The 14,556-nt window shown below is 39.0% G+C and overlaps 1 protein-coding gene and 1 long non-coding RNA gene across 5 annotated transcripts; both read left to right on the forward strand.

Annotated features, from left to right (window-relative positions):
- The first annotated feature begins 6,476 nt into the window (after positions 1–6,476).
- Positions 6,477–8,452, forward strand: LOC120290873. The gene is made up of 2 exons (XR_005548597.1): positions 6,477–6,967; positions 7,959–8,452. It is a non-coding gene; the product is annotated as an uncharacterized LOC120290873 (long non-coding RNA).
- Positions 8,453–9,410: 958 nt separating this feature from the next.
- Positions 9,411–14,477, forward strand: LOC108957692. 4 transcript variants are annotated; one of them, XR_005548595.1, is made up of 5 exons: positions 9,411–10,168; positions 11,173–12,643; positions 13,405–13,670; positions 13,751–13,857; positions 14,183–14,477. XR_005548595.1 is itself a non-coding variant. In XM_039307503.1 (2 exons), exons 1-2 carry the CDS (start codon positions 12,966–12,968, stop codon positions 13,638–13,640), a joined length of 348 nt encoding a protein of 115 aa, XP_039163437.1. In that variant the 5' UTR covers positions 12,721–12,965; the 3' UTR covers positions 13,641–13,733. The 4 variants fall into 4 exon arrangements, 1 of the variants encoding a protein (XP_039163437.1); XR_005548594.1 differs by lacking the exon at positions 9,411–10,168 and having other exon boundaries at positions 10,855–12,643; XR_001984681.2 differs by lacking the exons at positions 9,411–10,168; positions 11,173–12,643 and adding an exon at positions 12,727–13,122.
- The last annotated feature ends 79 nt before the right edge of the window (positions 14,478–14,556 follow it).

The following is a 14,556-nucleotide window of genomic DNA, read 5'->3' on the forward strand; positions in this document are numbered from 1 at the left end:
CGCCAAAGTATTCCTCGTCGACGTTTTGACATTGAAGGGGAGACTTTTATAGTTGTTCCACAAGATGAGGATGAGCCAAGAAATATTAATGAGGCTCTGAATTGCTCTAGTAAGGAAAAATGGATTAATGCAATGGAAGAGGAAATGGAGTCAATGAAATCAAACCAAGTCTGGGAACTGGTTGATCTGCCAAAATGATGCAAAGCTATTGGGAACAAATGGGTTCTCAAAATAAAGCGAAAGGCTGATGGCTCGATTGAAAGGCATAAGGCTCGCCTTATGGCGAAGGGGTATAATCAACAGGAAGGAATTGATTATGAAGATACGTTTTCTCCTATAGTGAGATTTACCTCGATTCGCATTATTCGGCAATAGTGGCTAGTCTCGGATCTTGAATTACATCAAATGGATGTAAAGACTGCTTTCCTCAATGGAGAATTAGAGGAAGAAATATATATGGAACAGCCTGCTGGTTTCATAGTGAAAGGCCAAGAAGAAAAAGTATGTCGATATATGGTCTTAAGCAGTCATCAAGACAATGGTATATACGTTTTCATAATGCCATAGTGGCATATGATTTTACAATAATTGATGAGGATCATTGTGTATATATCAAAAGATCCAAAGATCAATTTGTAATCATATCATTATATGTTGATGATATACTAATTCTGGAAGCAATATGGAGTTTGTTAAGACCTGTCGCCAAGAGTTGGTTGTCTTCCAACTTTGAGATGAAGGATATGGGTGAGGCTGCATACATTCTTGGAGTTAAGATTTCAAGAGATCGTTTGAAGAGATCGTTGTCTCTTTCGCAAGAAACCTATATAAATAAGGTTCTTGAACGATTTCGTATGCAAGATTGTAAACCCATAGATACTCCTATTGCAAAAGGTGAAGAATTGAGCCATAGACTGTGTCCAAGGACTCTACAAGAGAAGGAACAAATGAAACATGTTCCTTATGCAAGTGCTGTTGGGAGCTTGATGTACGCTATGATGTGTACAAGACCCGACATATGTTTTGCAGTTGGAATGGTGAGTAGATACCAATCCAATCCAGTCCAAAGACATTGGAAAGCCGTTAAGAGAATACCGAGGTATCTCGAAGGGAACCGCGATTACAAGTTGAATTACCAAGGAAAGGATCTGCGACTTGAAGGCTATTCGATGCCTGATTGGGGAGGAGATTTAGATGAAAGAAAATCTACCTCGTGGATTTGCTTTCTTCGAGCAATGGCGCCATATCATGGAGTAGTAAGAAGCAAACATGCATAGCCTTATCCACGATGGAAACGAGTTCGTGGCATTATCGCAGCAGTACAAGAAGCAGTTTGGCTTAAGAGATTCTTGGATCATTTAGGTGTTATTGAGAAAGCTGCAAATCAATTATTGGTTAATTGTGATAGCCAAGCAGCTATAGCATACACCAAAGATCCAAAGTATCATGGCAAGACCAAACATATAGATACCAAGTATAACTTTGTCAAGGATATGGTTGCACGAAAGGATGTGAACTTATAGTACATATCTACACATAGAATGGTAGCAGATCCTATGACAAAGCCAATACCTAGAGATGTGTTTTGTGGTCATGTAAAATCTCTAGGATTGCGTAGAGTCGATGTCCGGATTGTAATTTCCCGAGTTGTTCACATTTATGAACTAGTGTTGTTTCATTATTAATGCCTATGAATCTTTGTTTGATCTTTATGCATCTCAATACTCAGTGTATTATTTTAAGTTGAGTAAGTATGTCGGACAGATAAAAGATTAGCCCACTCACACGGGTAATCGCCTCTATTTAATGTGTGATGAATAGAGATGAGACTGTTTTTAAGCTTATTATCTAGGTGATAATCGAGAGCTCAAGTTTAAAATACGTATGTCGCCTTAACTGAGTGTTAAGATGAGGACATAATACTTACTATGTCCGAAAGTAAAATACCCCACATATTTTACTTTATCTCGTCTAAGATGCCGATGTGAGTTCGATGAATTTTGTAAAAAGAGTAGATACGTGAACTCAAGTTAGACATTGGGTATGTCCGAACTATCATCTGTACGGTATTGAAAGGTGTAGACATACGCTCCATGGGAAAGGAGTTAATACCGTAATACGTATTTCATACTACGTATGCATGAGCCGACCAATAAGAGTGGCAAAAAGTTTGATCTCAACTTTTATGACGTGTGAGACTCTTGAGGAAAAGAGTTCCTCAATTTTAGTGCCCTCATGACTTTTACTTATTCTCAAGATTTCTATTTAGTGTTTGCTATCTTAGGATGTTGCCAATGGTCATGAGTTGATTCGATCTAATTGGACATTTCTAGAAAAGCAAGCTGGACTGAAATTGAGAGTTTGAAGGAAAGAGGAAGATTGATTTTGGAGAATCACATTGTGGTTTTGTATTCACTGGTCGACCAATTATGATTGTCTTTGTGATAACTATAATTGTGAATACAAATGTATATATCATGTTTAAAAGAGATCAAGAGAGATATAAATGTGATCGATCGATCTAGGGTACTGCATACTAAATCTACTCGGAGTGTGATGCTCATTAATGAGCTGCTATATATTCCTAACAGATGTATAGCAACGAACTCTTAAAGTATGTTGGTCGCACGAATTATTCACCGGTATGAAAGTTGAAGAGAGGTAAAGAGAATCATGTTCGGCCCACCATGTGCGAGTGGGAGATGAAGACTTTATTTGATTTGGGCTTAAGGCCCGTCCGCCCAAGTTGGGCCCGAGAAAGCCCGGCCCACGGGAATAGGGCCCGTGGAAAGAATGGGGTATAAAAGGAAGGAGAGAGAGAGAGAAAAGGTACCGTTTAATCAAAAAAAAAAAAACGACGTACGCTTCTCTCCCTCCCTCTCTCTCGTCGTTTTTCCTCCAAAAGGGAAACAAAGTGACTCCCAAAGGCGTTTTGCTTCACCGGATCAACAGGACCAAGATTTCTCTTCCTCCATTGGCGTCGGTGTTTAATCTGTGGCTAAAAGGTACGCTCGAATCTGTGGTGTGCTTTAGGATCGGTGATACGTGTTAGAATTCCCGGGCTTGTCTTCCGCTTGAGTTTAGGGATTCGATTTAGTGTCGAATCCGGTTTTTCTGGGGATCAGTCATTCTCAACAAAAAGCATGCATATATATATAAGTTTAAAATGTTTTTTACTTCATTTTTTTGTTACACGAAATTACCCCCGACAAATACAATTTCTATATACAAGAGTGACCCCCATTTTTTCAATGCATAACCAACATCTTTTCTCACCATCTTGCATTTCATCTATGTATTAAAGCTAAAAGCGTAATTTTTTTAAGTTTACCCTTACAATTACAATATCCATTTACTGAATAATCACGTAATTTTTTATGCATAACCATTATTTTAAATCTTCACAATTGATTGTTTAACAAGTATTTGGAAATACTGGACAACAAAATTCCATTTGAATAATGACCAGAAAGAAATTGCCCGTTAAATTCACCCCTAAAATGGCTCCATACGCCCTTGGAGGATCAAATAGACAAACCTATCCAAGTCGTGGGTTTCATTGCTCCCCTCTCCACCAAGTCTGCGTGCTTCACCCGTTGACTTCTGTTTGTGTTTTTATTTCCTTCTAATAATGGCAGACAAGGAGCAGGTAGATGATTAGGACTTAATACCTAGCCAATTGTCCATTAGCGGTGGAGGTAAGAATGGGGACTCATGACCCTGGTGGAGGGAAAAGGCCAAGTAAAGTAGATATAAAATGCAGAAAATCATCCATCTCCCTCTCTCTGTATTTTTCATGGTCATCATTTGTATTACTCAATTGTTTATAAGTCCGCCACTTTTGATTGAGGCGATCGGGATTAGTCTTCTCTTAATATTTTGTTTGGGCCAGTGATGACTTGGAGCAACCTACTACTAACTTTTCGGCTTCCCAAGAAATTATTCGGTGTTTAGGTAAAGACCTTAATTAAGGTTAGGTGTCCGAGCTCTGTAGTCGATTCCCATCTCAATTAGAGAAAAATATAGATCGATGCTGACGTTCCATTTCATTTGATTTAATTTCATGGGAGCAAGTTGATTGGAAATTGAATAATGTACTGGCATGATTAAAGCCACCAAAGGCTGGAATCAGAAAAAGGCTGTTTTTTCAATTTCACCCACCCTTTTCTTGTAGACCCAATATTTTTATTTTTAAATTTTTGAATAAGTAAAGCTCAGAGGACCAACCCAACCCCAAAACTCTGCTTTATTAAGGCGTCATCAGCCCCATCGCATTATCAAATAAAGGAGTAGTTATTACACAAACTTAGTTTATGTAGATCAATACAATCATAACCATTCATCATATGGTCCCAATCACAATCCAACGTAACACAACAACTCAATGTGTTGAAAGCTAAAAGACTTTTGTAGTTGATTGCTCAACTAGTGTCCAAAAATACTTGATAACAAATCATTTTGAAATAATTTTCAAAAATAAATATATGCCATATTCTCTTTAGTACCATGGTTGGTACCTAGATTTACTCTCTACATTATGTATAAGATTAGGGTGAACAAATAAATGCCCGTAGGTTGAATAAAATTACAAACCTTCAAGCTTCGTTTTCTTTCTCCGATCTTGCCAAGTGATAATGATTATATTCATAATGAAAGCTTCCTTATTCTATTTTGTCCACAGGTCAAATAAAAACTGATTATTGCTTCGTCCCGAAAGAAAGGAGCTACATAACTTCAATATGCCCATCAGCCATTTAAATAGGTAGAATTTTGACACTTAATTAGTCATATCCTATTATTACAGTTTGTTGTGACATCATTTCGTAAAAAATGGCCAATATGCAGGATCTTGCTCTTAAAATGGCTTGAGGAGGTGGACTAGTTGAAGTATGTGAACACTAGTTCACATAACACTTGATCGCTAAGTGAGGAAAAAAAGACATAATACAGATAGTTCATTGGTGTCAAGCTCAAATTAATTATGAAATTTCAAAGCCGCAAAGTTATATAAGATAGACTTATGTTTCATTAGGAGAATGGTGGGACTACCTAACTACATTTGTCCGGTACGAGCATTTTGAAATAGAGATGAGACATTTCCATTAATTTAACCATCGGTGAATGTCCACTAAAGTTCCCAACTAAAATTCCCAATTCACCGTGTTTTGTCCTCAAGGTCAAAATTGAAGCAGAGGTCATCCTTTTCGCCGGCAACCTTGGAAAAGGACCTGGAGCTCCCAACATCATCAATGAAAGGCCGGAATTGAGTGCGACCTGGTCCTCCCGTTTCTCCAGCAAATAATAATGATATTACTTTTCTAACAAAAAATAAAAAAAAGGAGGAAAATAAAAAAAAATGGTATTTTGAGGCTCAAATATTAACTATGCGATGTTTGAAACTTTTCTTAATTGTTGCATATGATCCATTTTGTCTAAATGCCTATTTGTAGTAAGTCAGATCCTTGATATATCACTGAAGTCCACTGTTCTTAATATTATCTATGTTAGTTGTCTCTACAAATGAAGAGTGCCCACTAACATTGACTAGCGATTGATTGAATACCCTCCTCCATTTTTTTTTCCGTAGCTTTAGTTTAGACATGAACATATTCATCGCATTCCTGACATGGGATAGTGCATGGCAAGATCTATCTTCTTTTAAACACGAAATAGAATATGAGAAAATTCATAGGACTTTCACTTCAATCAAATGTTATTCTATTAAAAAAATTAATTTATTAGTACGAATAGAAGTTAAGGTAGTTTACATAGTGATTTCAGAAAGCTAGCTTGATAATGGAAACATCATTTAAAATGTCGCCATTCTTTCAAGGTTCCAATACCAAATGTGATACCTTCAAAGTCTTTATCATTTTTTGAAATTGTTTTACTTAAACAAGGTAGGATTAAATGTGATTCACAATGGTTATCTAAATCTCTTAGTTTTGTCCTTGTTTTCACCAAACATTTTATTCTTAACTTGGGTTCAACCATATTGGTAATCTAATAAATCCAATTCTCAACAAGAAAATGCTATTTGAGTTCATGATTAGATAATATCTATGAATCACACTTGAAATTTGTCTAGGACAGATTGACGACACACCACTTAGGATGGCCATGCAGAAAAAGCATGGTTGAACTTGAGATAAGAATAAAATGATAAATCAGGATAATAAATCAGAATACAGAAAAGCATAATGAACATCATATTACATGATTCGGTCAGTATGACCTTATCAATGAAAAGAATAACATAAAATTTTGCTATTGGTCAAGCAATATAGCAAATGTTATAACCATGCTTGAATCATTCAAATACTCTCAGTTTTTCTCAGCCCTCAATTACATTCAATAATTTACACAATTTTTTTTTTAATGTCAGAAACTCACACAATGTTTAATATGCATAATTCCCTACAAAACCATCGCCAAATCTAATCGAGATTTTCAAAACAATCAAACACTCAGTGATCAACTCTCTTCTAATAAAACCCATTAAGCCCAATTCGATGGAACCCATAAAGATTTGGATCGAGCCCGGTCCTCTCTCAATCTGAACGTTGGAAACGAACTCGAGATGGTCGCGATTCCCTCTCCATACACTCGGCCACCTCCGGTCCACTAGTAGCCGCCACTCGTCTCCGATTGCCGACCAACACGCACTCTTTGCATTCGAATCTCAGAGAGCAGAGCAGGGAGTATAGAGAAGGAATTCCCGTATTGAGTAGCAATTCTCTGTCGATTTTTCCTCTTTGAATCTTTGCCGCCCTCTCTGTCAGTGATCGCAGCCGCAGGCCACCGCCGAGCACCACCAGCATCGCGGCCACTGGAAGTGCTTCGTTCGCCCCTGTTTTCCGGCCAGCGTCTTCGACGTCCTCGGAGATTGTTCGTTTCTCCTTCCCCGGGTCCGATCATCATCCTCATCGTCTCCGATGATGGCGGGGTCAGCACCTACACTTTCAAGGTATATTTCTTCATGCTCTGTTTTACCGAGGTGGAAACCGAGAATTCTTAATTCCATCGCTATGGAAATTGTGACTTTCTGAAGCTATCATGAGAACCTTGAATGTTCCGTGTCGATTTACATTGGCTGTGAATCTCTCTCCATTTACCGTTTCATTTTGTTCACCGGTCAAGCGCCTGCTACATAGTTGGCGATATTCCTAAGCTAGATCATTTTGGAAGAAATAAAAGCCGAGGTCATTCTCCTTTATATTTAGCATTGAGTAGAGAAATTTTGCTATGCTGCAATGTTTAATTGCCTAATGTGTTCCTAACCGAGACCTTCCAGTTATGAAATTAGCTCATTAACAGGCAATTTCGTCCGTTTCCTCATTGTATATAGATGTATGTTGATCGTTTTTTGCTGTATAGGCATTACCTAAGTTCTGTTGTCTTGCATTAAGAATGATTCTAGGTGGAATAAAATTATAGTTCCTTTGCTGATACAATGAACTGATGAAAGAAGGATGGACTTCTGAATTGAGCATTGATCTGGCATTAGTCTTGATTCATCATAGGCCACAGTCCACCTCCATTGGTGTTAGTTGAGAATCCTTGAACGCACAGGTTCATCAGTTCTCTTTCGATATTAATTTCTTGTTGCGGTTTTGTCATTCGAGACCCTCAGCCATGAACCTTTTCATTTGACTCAGACTTGATTTTTTCCAACTTACATTGCATTATGCCTATGTTTAACGTAAATATAACATTGCAATAAATCAAATATGATGATTAAAATTTCGAGTAAGATGTTCGTAGCTACAAGCCTAACAAGTAATATATCCAGGGCTCATCCACATCCAATTTCTCACTTTCGAATCTCTTTGTATTATAAGTTTATCACGGGTATTATCTTGCAAATTTAGATTTTACTCATGTTTTGCTTTGTTTGCACGCCGCACACCGCGGTTCACCTCTATTCTCTTCTTTTTATTTCCTTCCACTGGTGGCAGACAAGGGGCACAAATTCTTTCTTCTAGATGTTGTAAAGTTGCGCTTGCTACACCGAATCAAAGCGTGTGATCAACAAAACTGTGTCTATGGAGCCAAAGGGAGAAAGAAAGGCTTGACTTTCACTTGTGCTGTAATAACCAGTAACAAGCTCGAACGTCGTGAAATGCCTGTTGTTGATGGAGGAAGCAGCTTGGGAAAATCCAATTAAGGCTCTTGGAGAGAGGAGAACTTAGATCTTTCCTTTTTCTTATCCTTCTCACCTGCAACCTCGCGAGCCGAGTGGATCTCCTAAACATCATCAACGAAAGTGAGTGCAAGTTAGCCTTGGATGCTCTCCTTTACTCCAGGAAAGGCCAATATTTAGTATAGCCTGGTCCTCCCGTTTCGCCAACAAATTGTGTCTTCCCATACGGCTCTTCGATGATCAGTGAATGACATTACTTTCTAAGCAAAAAAGAAAAGATATAGTAAAACTGATTAGTAAATTGAATAATTATGCGATGTTTCAAACTTCTCTTTAATGTTATATATGACAATTTGTTTAGTGGTCCGGTTGCAATTTGTTATATAACTCGACATATTAGTCTAGTTGATTATTGTTAACATTATCTAGCTTAGTAACCTCTCAAGTTGGAGAGCACCGGCTAACGTCACTAAGGACGGCCGACAATGATCGGACCACGATGTCAACAATTTTAGATGAAAATTGACTGAAATGACTACATGAAAAATTAATACAAAAGTTTATAATTACATTAACAAAATTAAAAGATTCACATCTCCCATGTCGATCCATTATTTTACAGAGTCCACTACGGGTTTAGAGAACAATTATGTCTACTTTTCCTTTTGGTTTTTTCCAAAAGTGACACTAATGCCACTGTTGGTCATGTGATGCGCCGTTTGAATGGATATGAAAAGGTTTAATATAACCACGGGTTTTTTCAATCAAAATGACAACGACTTGACTTTTAAAGGAATTAAATTTGGGGTACTTATTAATCAATTAATAAAAAATTTATTGTATTGATTTTCATTGGAATATGTAGGACCAATTTTTTAGGAAATAAATAGTTTTTATTGAGTAAAATAAACATACACGTGAACCTAATAATTGCCCTCGCTTTCAAAACACTTGGAATTTGACCTATGCAATTGTACATGATTGATTGAAGTATACACCTCAATATTTACATTTTGTTTTTTGGAATTTGTTTCATTATTGTAGAAAAGATAATTTGCAAAATGTTTAAATTCGTTACAATGTCATGTTGACTTAGTTAATACTAGATAGACAAAAAATCATAAGCGAAACTTATAATTCTGTAAAATTAGTTTTGCCTGCCATCGGAACATTCAATATTTGATTCAAGTAAAATAAGGCAAACGTACAATTTCGCGATCCCTAGTCTATGGGGAAAATTCTAAATTAAAGTCTAAAGCGGGTTCTAAATAAAAGCTCAGTGAACTCGTCGGCCGGCCGAACGTTCGCAGATAAATATTTTCCAAGGACTAGAACAGAGTTATTTTGGTTCGAAATTTGCAATTAGGTAAAAAATTTAAAGAAAATCCCCGAATTGAATTAGCATTTTCAAATTTTTCACGTGTTCTTTCTTCTCTCCCGCCGCTCAAGCAGATCGCTCTCGCCCGATCCTCCGCCGCGCCGCTCCGGTCCTCCGCCGCTCCTCGCGAGCTTCATTCGCCGCCGTCTCTTCTTCTCTCCCCGGTTCCGTCGTCCGCAAGCTTTCAAGCCCTTCTTCGCGAGCTTCAAGTCCTTCATCCGCCGAGCTTCGCTCCCGTTCGAACGAGGTTAGCGTCGCTCAAATTGGTGCAGTTCGTCCAAGAGACAGCGATCGCAGCTTGTCGAAGCAACGCGGCGACACGGTGCGGGCTCGTCGTGGGAACATCCCGCCGATGGCAGCGAGGCTCTCTTCCCAAGCTCGAATGGGCCGCTCCGATTTCAGTCACGGAGCGTGCGATTTCCTGGGAAAGACCCCGGATTCCGCATTCTCTCTTCTTCGATGCTCCTCGGTCTATTCGTGCCGCTGCAGTTCCCGAAAGAACGGAATTTCCTTTCCCTCCCAATGCCCCTGCGCCGTAAGATGGACCCAAGCTGGCGAGGTGGGTTCTTCTCCCTCGGCGTAAATTTGGGATTTGTCTCGCACCGGCGTTGCTCCAGCAAAGGCTTTTTTGTTTTTGGCCTCCGACGGTAAGCTCCGATGTCTGTCTTTTCTCGCTGCTGTGATCTATGAACTGCTTGCGCATTCGCCAGATGCGCTTAGTAATGAATTTAACGGTAAGGTTAGCGACTTCTAAGGACATTGCAGAAAAGGGGGTCGAAATTCTTCTTTTTTATCGGTTTTTGTGGCATCCTCGAGTTTGTAACTTGACTCTGTTATCGTCGGTAAGCTAGATATGGACTTCTCTGAGTAATGCTTTCGTGGTAATCTGCAGGAGGCGGATGAATGCATCATTGGGCTATCTGTGTCTTCTGATAGAAACAGAGACTATTCAGTCTAGTAAAGTTCGCAGCGTTGCCTGGAAGACTCGCGGTGGGGAGGTGAAATGATTGCATACGTTTTGTTGATTGTTATCTATGTTTGTTTCTCTAGGTCTGATGGTAAATACTAAGTGAGTGGTGATTTTGATTTGGGATCATATATTGCTTCACTCCATTTCAAATACATTTATAGACTGCATGTCTACTGGTTTAATGATGCGTCCTGACTTGCTTTGTAAGTTGCTTCTGGTTTTTGCTTAAAATTTTCATGATATGGTAAGAATTTGCCTCTGCTGCTTTGGCTTTAACAGTACACCCAACAAAAACTTTAAGTATGGGCTTTTCTTTCTTTTCTTTTTTTTTTTTTTTTTTTTTTTTTTTTGGGGGGTGGGGGCGGTTTATAGGAGTAGATTTGACTTGTTGAAATTGTGTGCTGACCATTCATGGGAATTAAACATGGTTATTGCCTGCTTTCCATAAATATTGATGCTAATGTTCTTCGATAGTGCCCAATATTTTTCCTACAATATTTTGGTTTTCGCATAGATCATGTTTATGTGAGAACTGAATGATGGCATGGGATCTGCATTGCTTGAACACTGCAATGGTTGCCCACGCTATCTATTTCTCTAAAATTTTCTAGCTTTGGACAAAAACCCCTTTCTTGCTTTCTTCAATTTAGATATGAAGATGACTGAAGCTTTGGATTTCAGGGGTTGGAGAGTATATCTGTAGGGTGAGCATAGCACATAAGCTGAAGCCACTTGCCATATGATCAATATGTAGCTTCCCTTTGACCATGTGATTTGCTTGTTACTTGCTTTAAGATCTTGTTTCTCGGAACGCCAATGTACTTTTCTAAAGATGGTCATAAGGAGCCTTCGTCTATGCCATTAAAGGGCAAAGCTGGGAAGGCTTGAAATTAATAGAGTTATTGAACTGAGGAATTAATGCAGCGAGTGCATGAATCGCTTCAATTCAAGCTTTAATAAGTTACGAGGTTGTGAAATAATTTGTTGTTTTCAGGTAGAGGAGTCATGTAGTGAGAAAATCAAGTGAGAAATTGATTGCACTTCTCTATCTTCAATTCTGCTACTCTCTTAATCCTTATTTCCCCTTTCATGTCCCTAACTGGGGACTCTACATTGCTGTAAGCTTGTCTTTACGCCTTTATACATTCGATGGGAATAATGTCACATTTTTAAGTACTAACAGTTGGTTCACAATACGCTATTCATTTCTTGTACGAGAGATGAATTCTTCAAGGTGTCTTTCATTGCAAGTGGAAAACAAGATGCTTCTCGAGGGCCAGCCCCAAATGAAGATGGTCGTCTCAAAGGAACCGTGCATGCATACTTTGCATTCAAAGCTTGACCTTCCAAAATTCTCATTTGAGTAGAACTTGTGCTTGTGTGCGAATTTGAAGCTCCACTTTGAATTAGTCAGGATTTGAAAAATGGTCTTTTATCGCAATCATCATCAATTTCTATTTCAGAGAAGTGGATAATTATACATTGATATTCTTCTGAATTAATTGAAACTATCCGGCTGAAAGTTTCATGAATTTGACGGGCAATAAGTACGGAAACTCAAGATAAAAGGGATTTTTCTCTCTATGATCGATGATAGAAGGTCTAACCGTCAGTGCAGATAGGCCAGAAGTGCAAGAAGGAAATCGCAAGCAGGAATAGGAAGTTATGTGAATTTATTTCTGGGCTAAGAACTTAGATTAACTTGTCAAAATGAGATTACACTGATCCTGTCCACTGCATGCACAAAACGGAATGCATCCACCAAGGACCCAGCCTTGTCAGCTGCGGCATATATGCCAAGATACGTTGACCTGAGCTGCAGCGGGAAGATCTCAGCGGGGACCACAAATGTGGTGGCATTAGGGCTGAAGTTTGTGAAGAAGGTGAATGAGTACATGATCATGAACCCGATTCGATTGTCTGGCAAGGTCCGTTGCCCATCATCAATTGTACCGCAAACCCTCTGATCTTGTCGTTGAATGCCAGCGTGAACCAGTAACTTTACGCAGCTATTATTATACAAAGCTAGAGCTCGAGCAGCTCATTGCATTCAACTAAGCCCCAACTACCACATCTCTAGTACGAGTTCTTCGGCGCCTAGCTGGTGAAGGCCGAGCTTGAGCTCCGGTCCACCCCTCCCACCACTGAGAGAGTTAAGTGAATAAGAATTAAGAAATATACCTGCAAACAAGAATTCAAAGGAAAGAAAAAACAGGCACTTGTAGAAGAGTTTTTGAAAATTTACCACCTCAACAACCTGCATAGTTTTGAATTGATGTTGGTCAATCTGCATTGCATTCACGAATAATTACAACATATGGCAGACAGATTTTCTTGCTTGGTTTGAATCGATGTTGCGGAGGAGCTATGCGGCAAAGTGCAAAGTGGAAAGGAGTCGTGCGTCGTGAATGCCAGTGCTCTATTTGGCTTGAAATGCCAGTGCAAAGCAGGTTGGAAGCAAATGTGCCTTGACAATGAAGATGACCTCAAGTTCTATTTGGCTTCAAATGCCAGTGCGAAGCGGGTTGGAAACAGATGTGCCTCGACAATTAAGACGACCTCAAGTTCCATCTCAGTGTTTACAAGGTTGCAGGAATTGTAACAGTAAATAAAGCAAACACTTTGCCTTAAGTAAGAAATCATTTGACTAGTTGTCTGCAGTAGAATGGGAAAAAAAGTGTAACTTGTTAATTTTTTGCTCCAATTAAATGGCGAAATACATAGATGATGCGACTCTGAGAAAATAAACGAAAAACTAATCCTAGAACATGAAGCTCGAGAGATTCAGCTGCAGACTCTGCACATTACCTCTCATAAACATTCGACTTTCATAACCATATGGTTGAGGTTCATATGAATTGTGTTTTGCTTTTGTGGACATAGGCTTAATTTGCAAATTTTCTTTTCGTGCAGGTTCTGTTGAGCACTCCTGCATGCCCGAGCCTCCCACAGTCCCATCCGTTCCATACAACACATCTGTCTTCGATCGTAAATCATCTTCACCTCCTTCATCCTTTTGGTACATAAGTCGTGTTGAAGGAATTTCTTGGCAGCTTGCTACTGGATATATCGTGGAGGAAGGACATGCACGAAGTCTGCAACTTATGAGCACACTTGCCAGTGCGATGCCGGTTACACTATTCTCGTGAATGTTGGCATCTTCCCATGCTTCAGTGATTGTAAGATATAAACTCAAAGACTCGAGATTGCAATTCATACTAATTCCCAGTTTTTCCACTCATGCGTACCTTCCTTTTAGCATGTCTAGCGTTGGATTCTTTGAAGGCACAATCGGTAACGACTGTGAAAAGCTCAGAATAAAAGTTTCCAACTCATCTACCATAAGATTAGACAGCGGAAGTTAAGGTGAGATTCTGAAAACGTCTCTCTCTTGATCTTATCTTTTTCCAATGGCCAAAACAAGTTTTCCAAAGAACAGGTTATATGCTTCCTAAGGTTTCGATCTAGTCAAAAAAGAGAACTTCATGTAATTCAATCTGAAATGGCAGCTATTAACAGTCACATTTACATAGTCACACCTCCTACAACAGCCTTTGACAGTGCATTTGGTGTTGAATGAAGACAATCCAAGTCATCAACTTCCTTTAAGAACATTAAACAGGGCATTTATGAATTACAATCTAGTGAAATTTTTACCAAACCTAATGCCAAGTATCTTGTTTCTCATCAGCGCACATGTTCCTACCTCGGAAGTCGCTGTGGATGACCATCTTCACACCATCTATGGCTTTGGTTCTATGGAACTAGTAAGAGGGCATCACGAGACTGAGGCTTCATGTGGAGTTGCACTAAAGACGTATATATTATACTCAATTTCCGTTCGTGCAATGGCTTATATTGCACTTTGTTCTTTATTTGTTGAAGTGACATTCTTGTGTAAAATTGTTATAGAAACATGTCTATTGTATGGTTTGACACTACACTACACTATATTACATGTCTAGAAGAGGCCAGTGCTTTCACTCCTCCTTTCACTGAGGCTTTCGAAGATTGCAACAATTCCAGAATCAAACGAAACTGGCGTTTTGCGAAACATCTTGATTG

Source organism: Eucalyptus grandis, chromosome 2, assembly GCF_016545825.1.
Source record: "Eucalyptus grandis isolate ANBG69807.140 chromosome 2, ASM1654582v1, whole genome shotgun sequence".
In the NCBI taxonomy this organism is placed as follows: domain Eukaryota; kingdom Viridiplantae; phylum Streptophyta; class Magnoliopsida; order Myrtales; family Myrtaceae; genus Eucalyptus; species Eucalyptus grandis.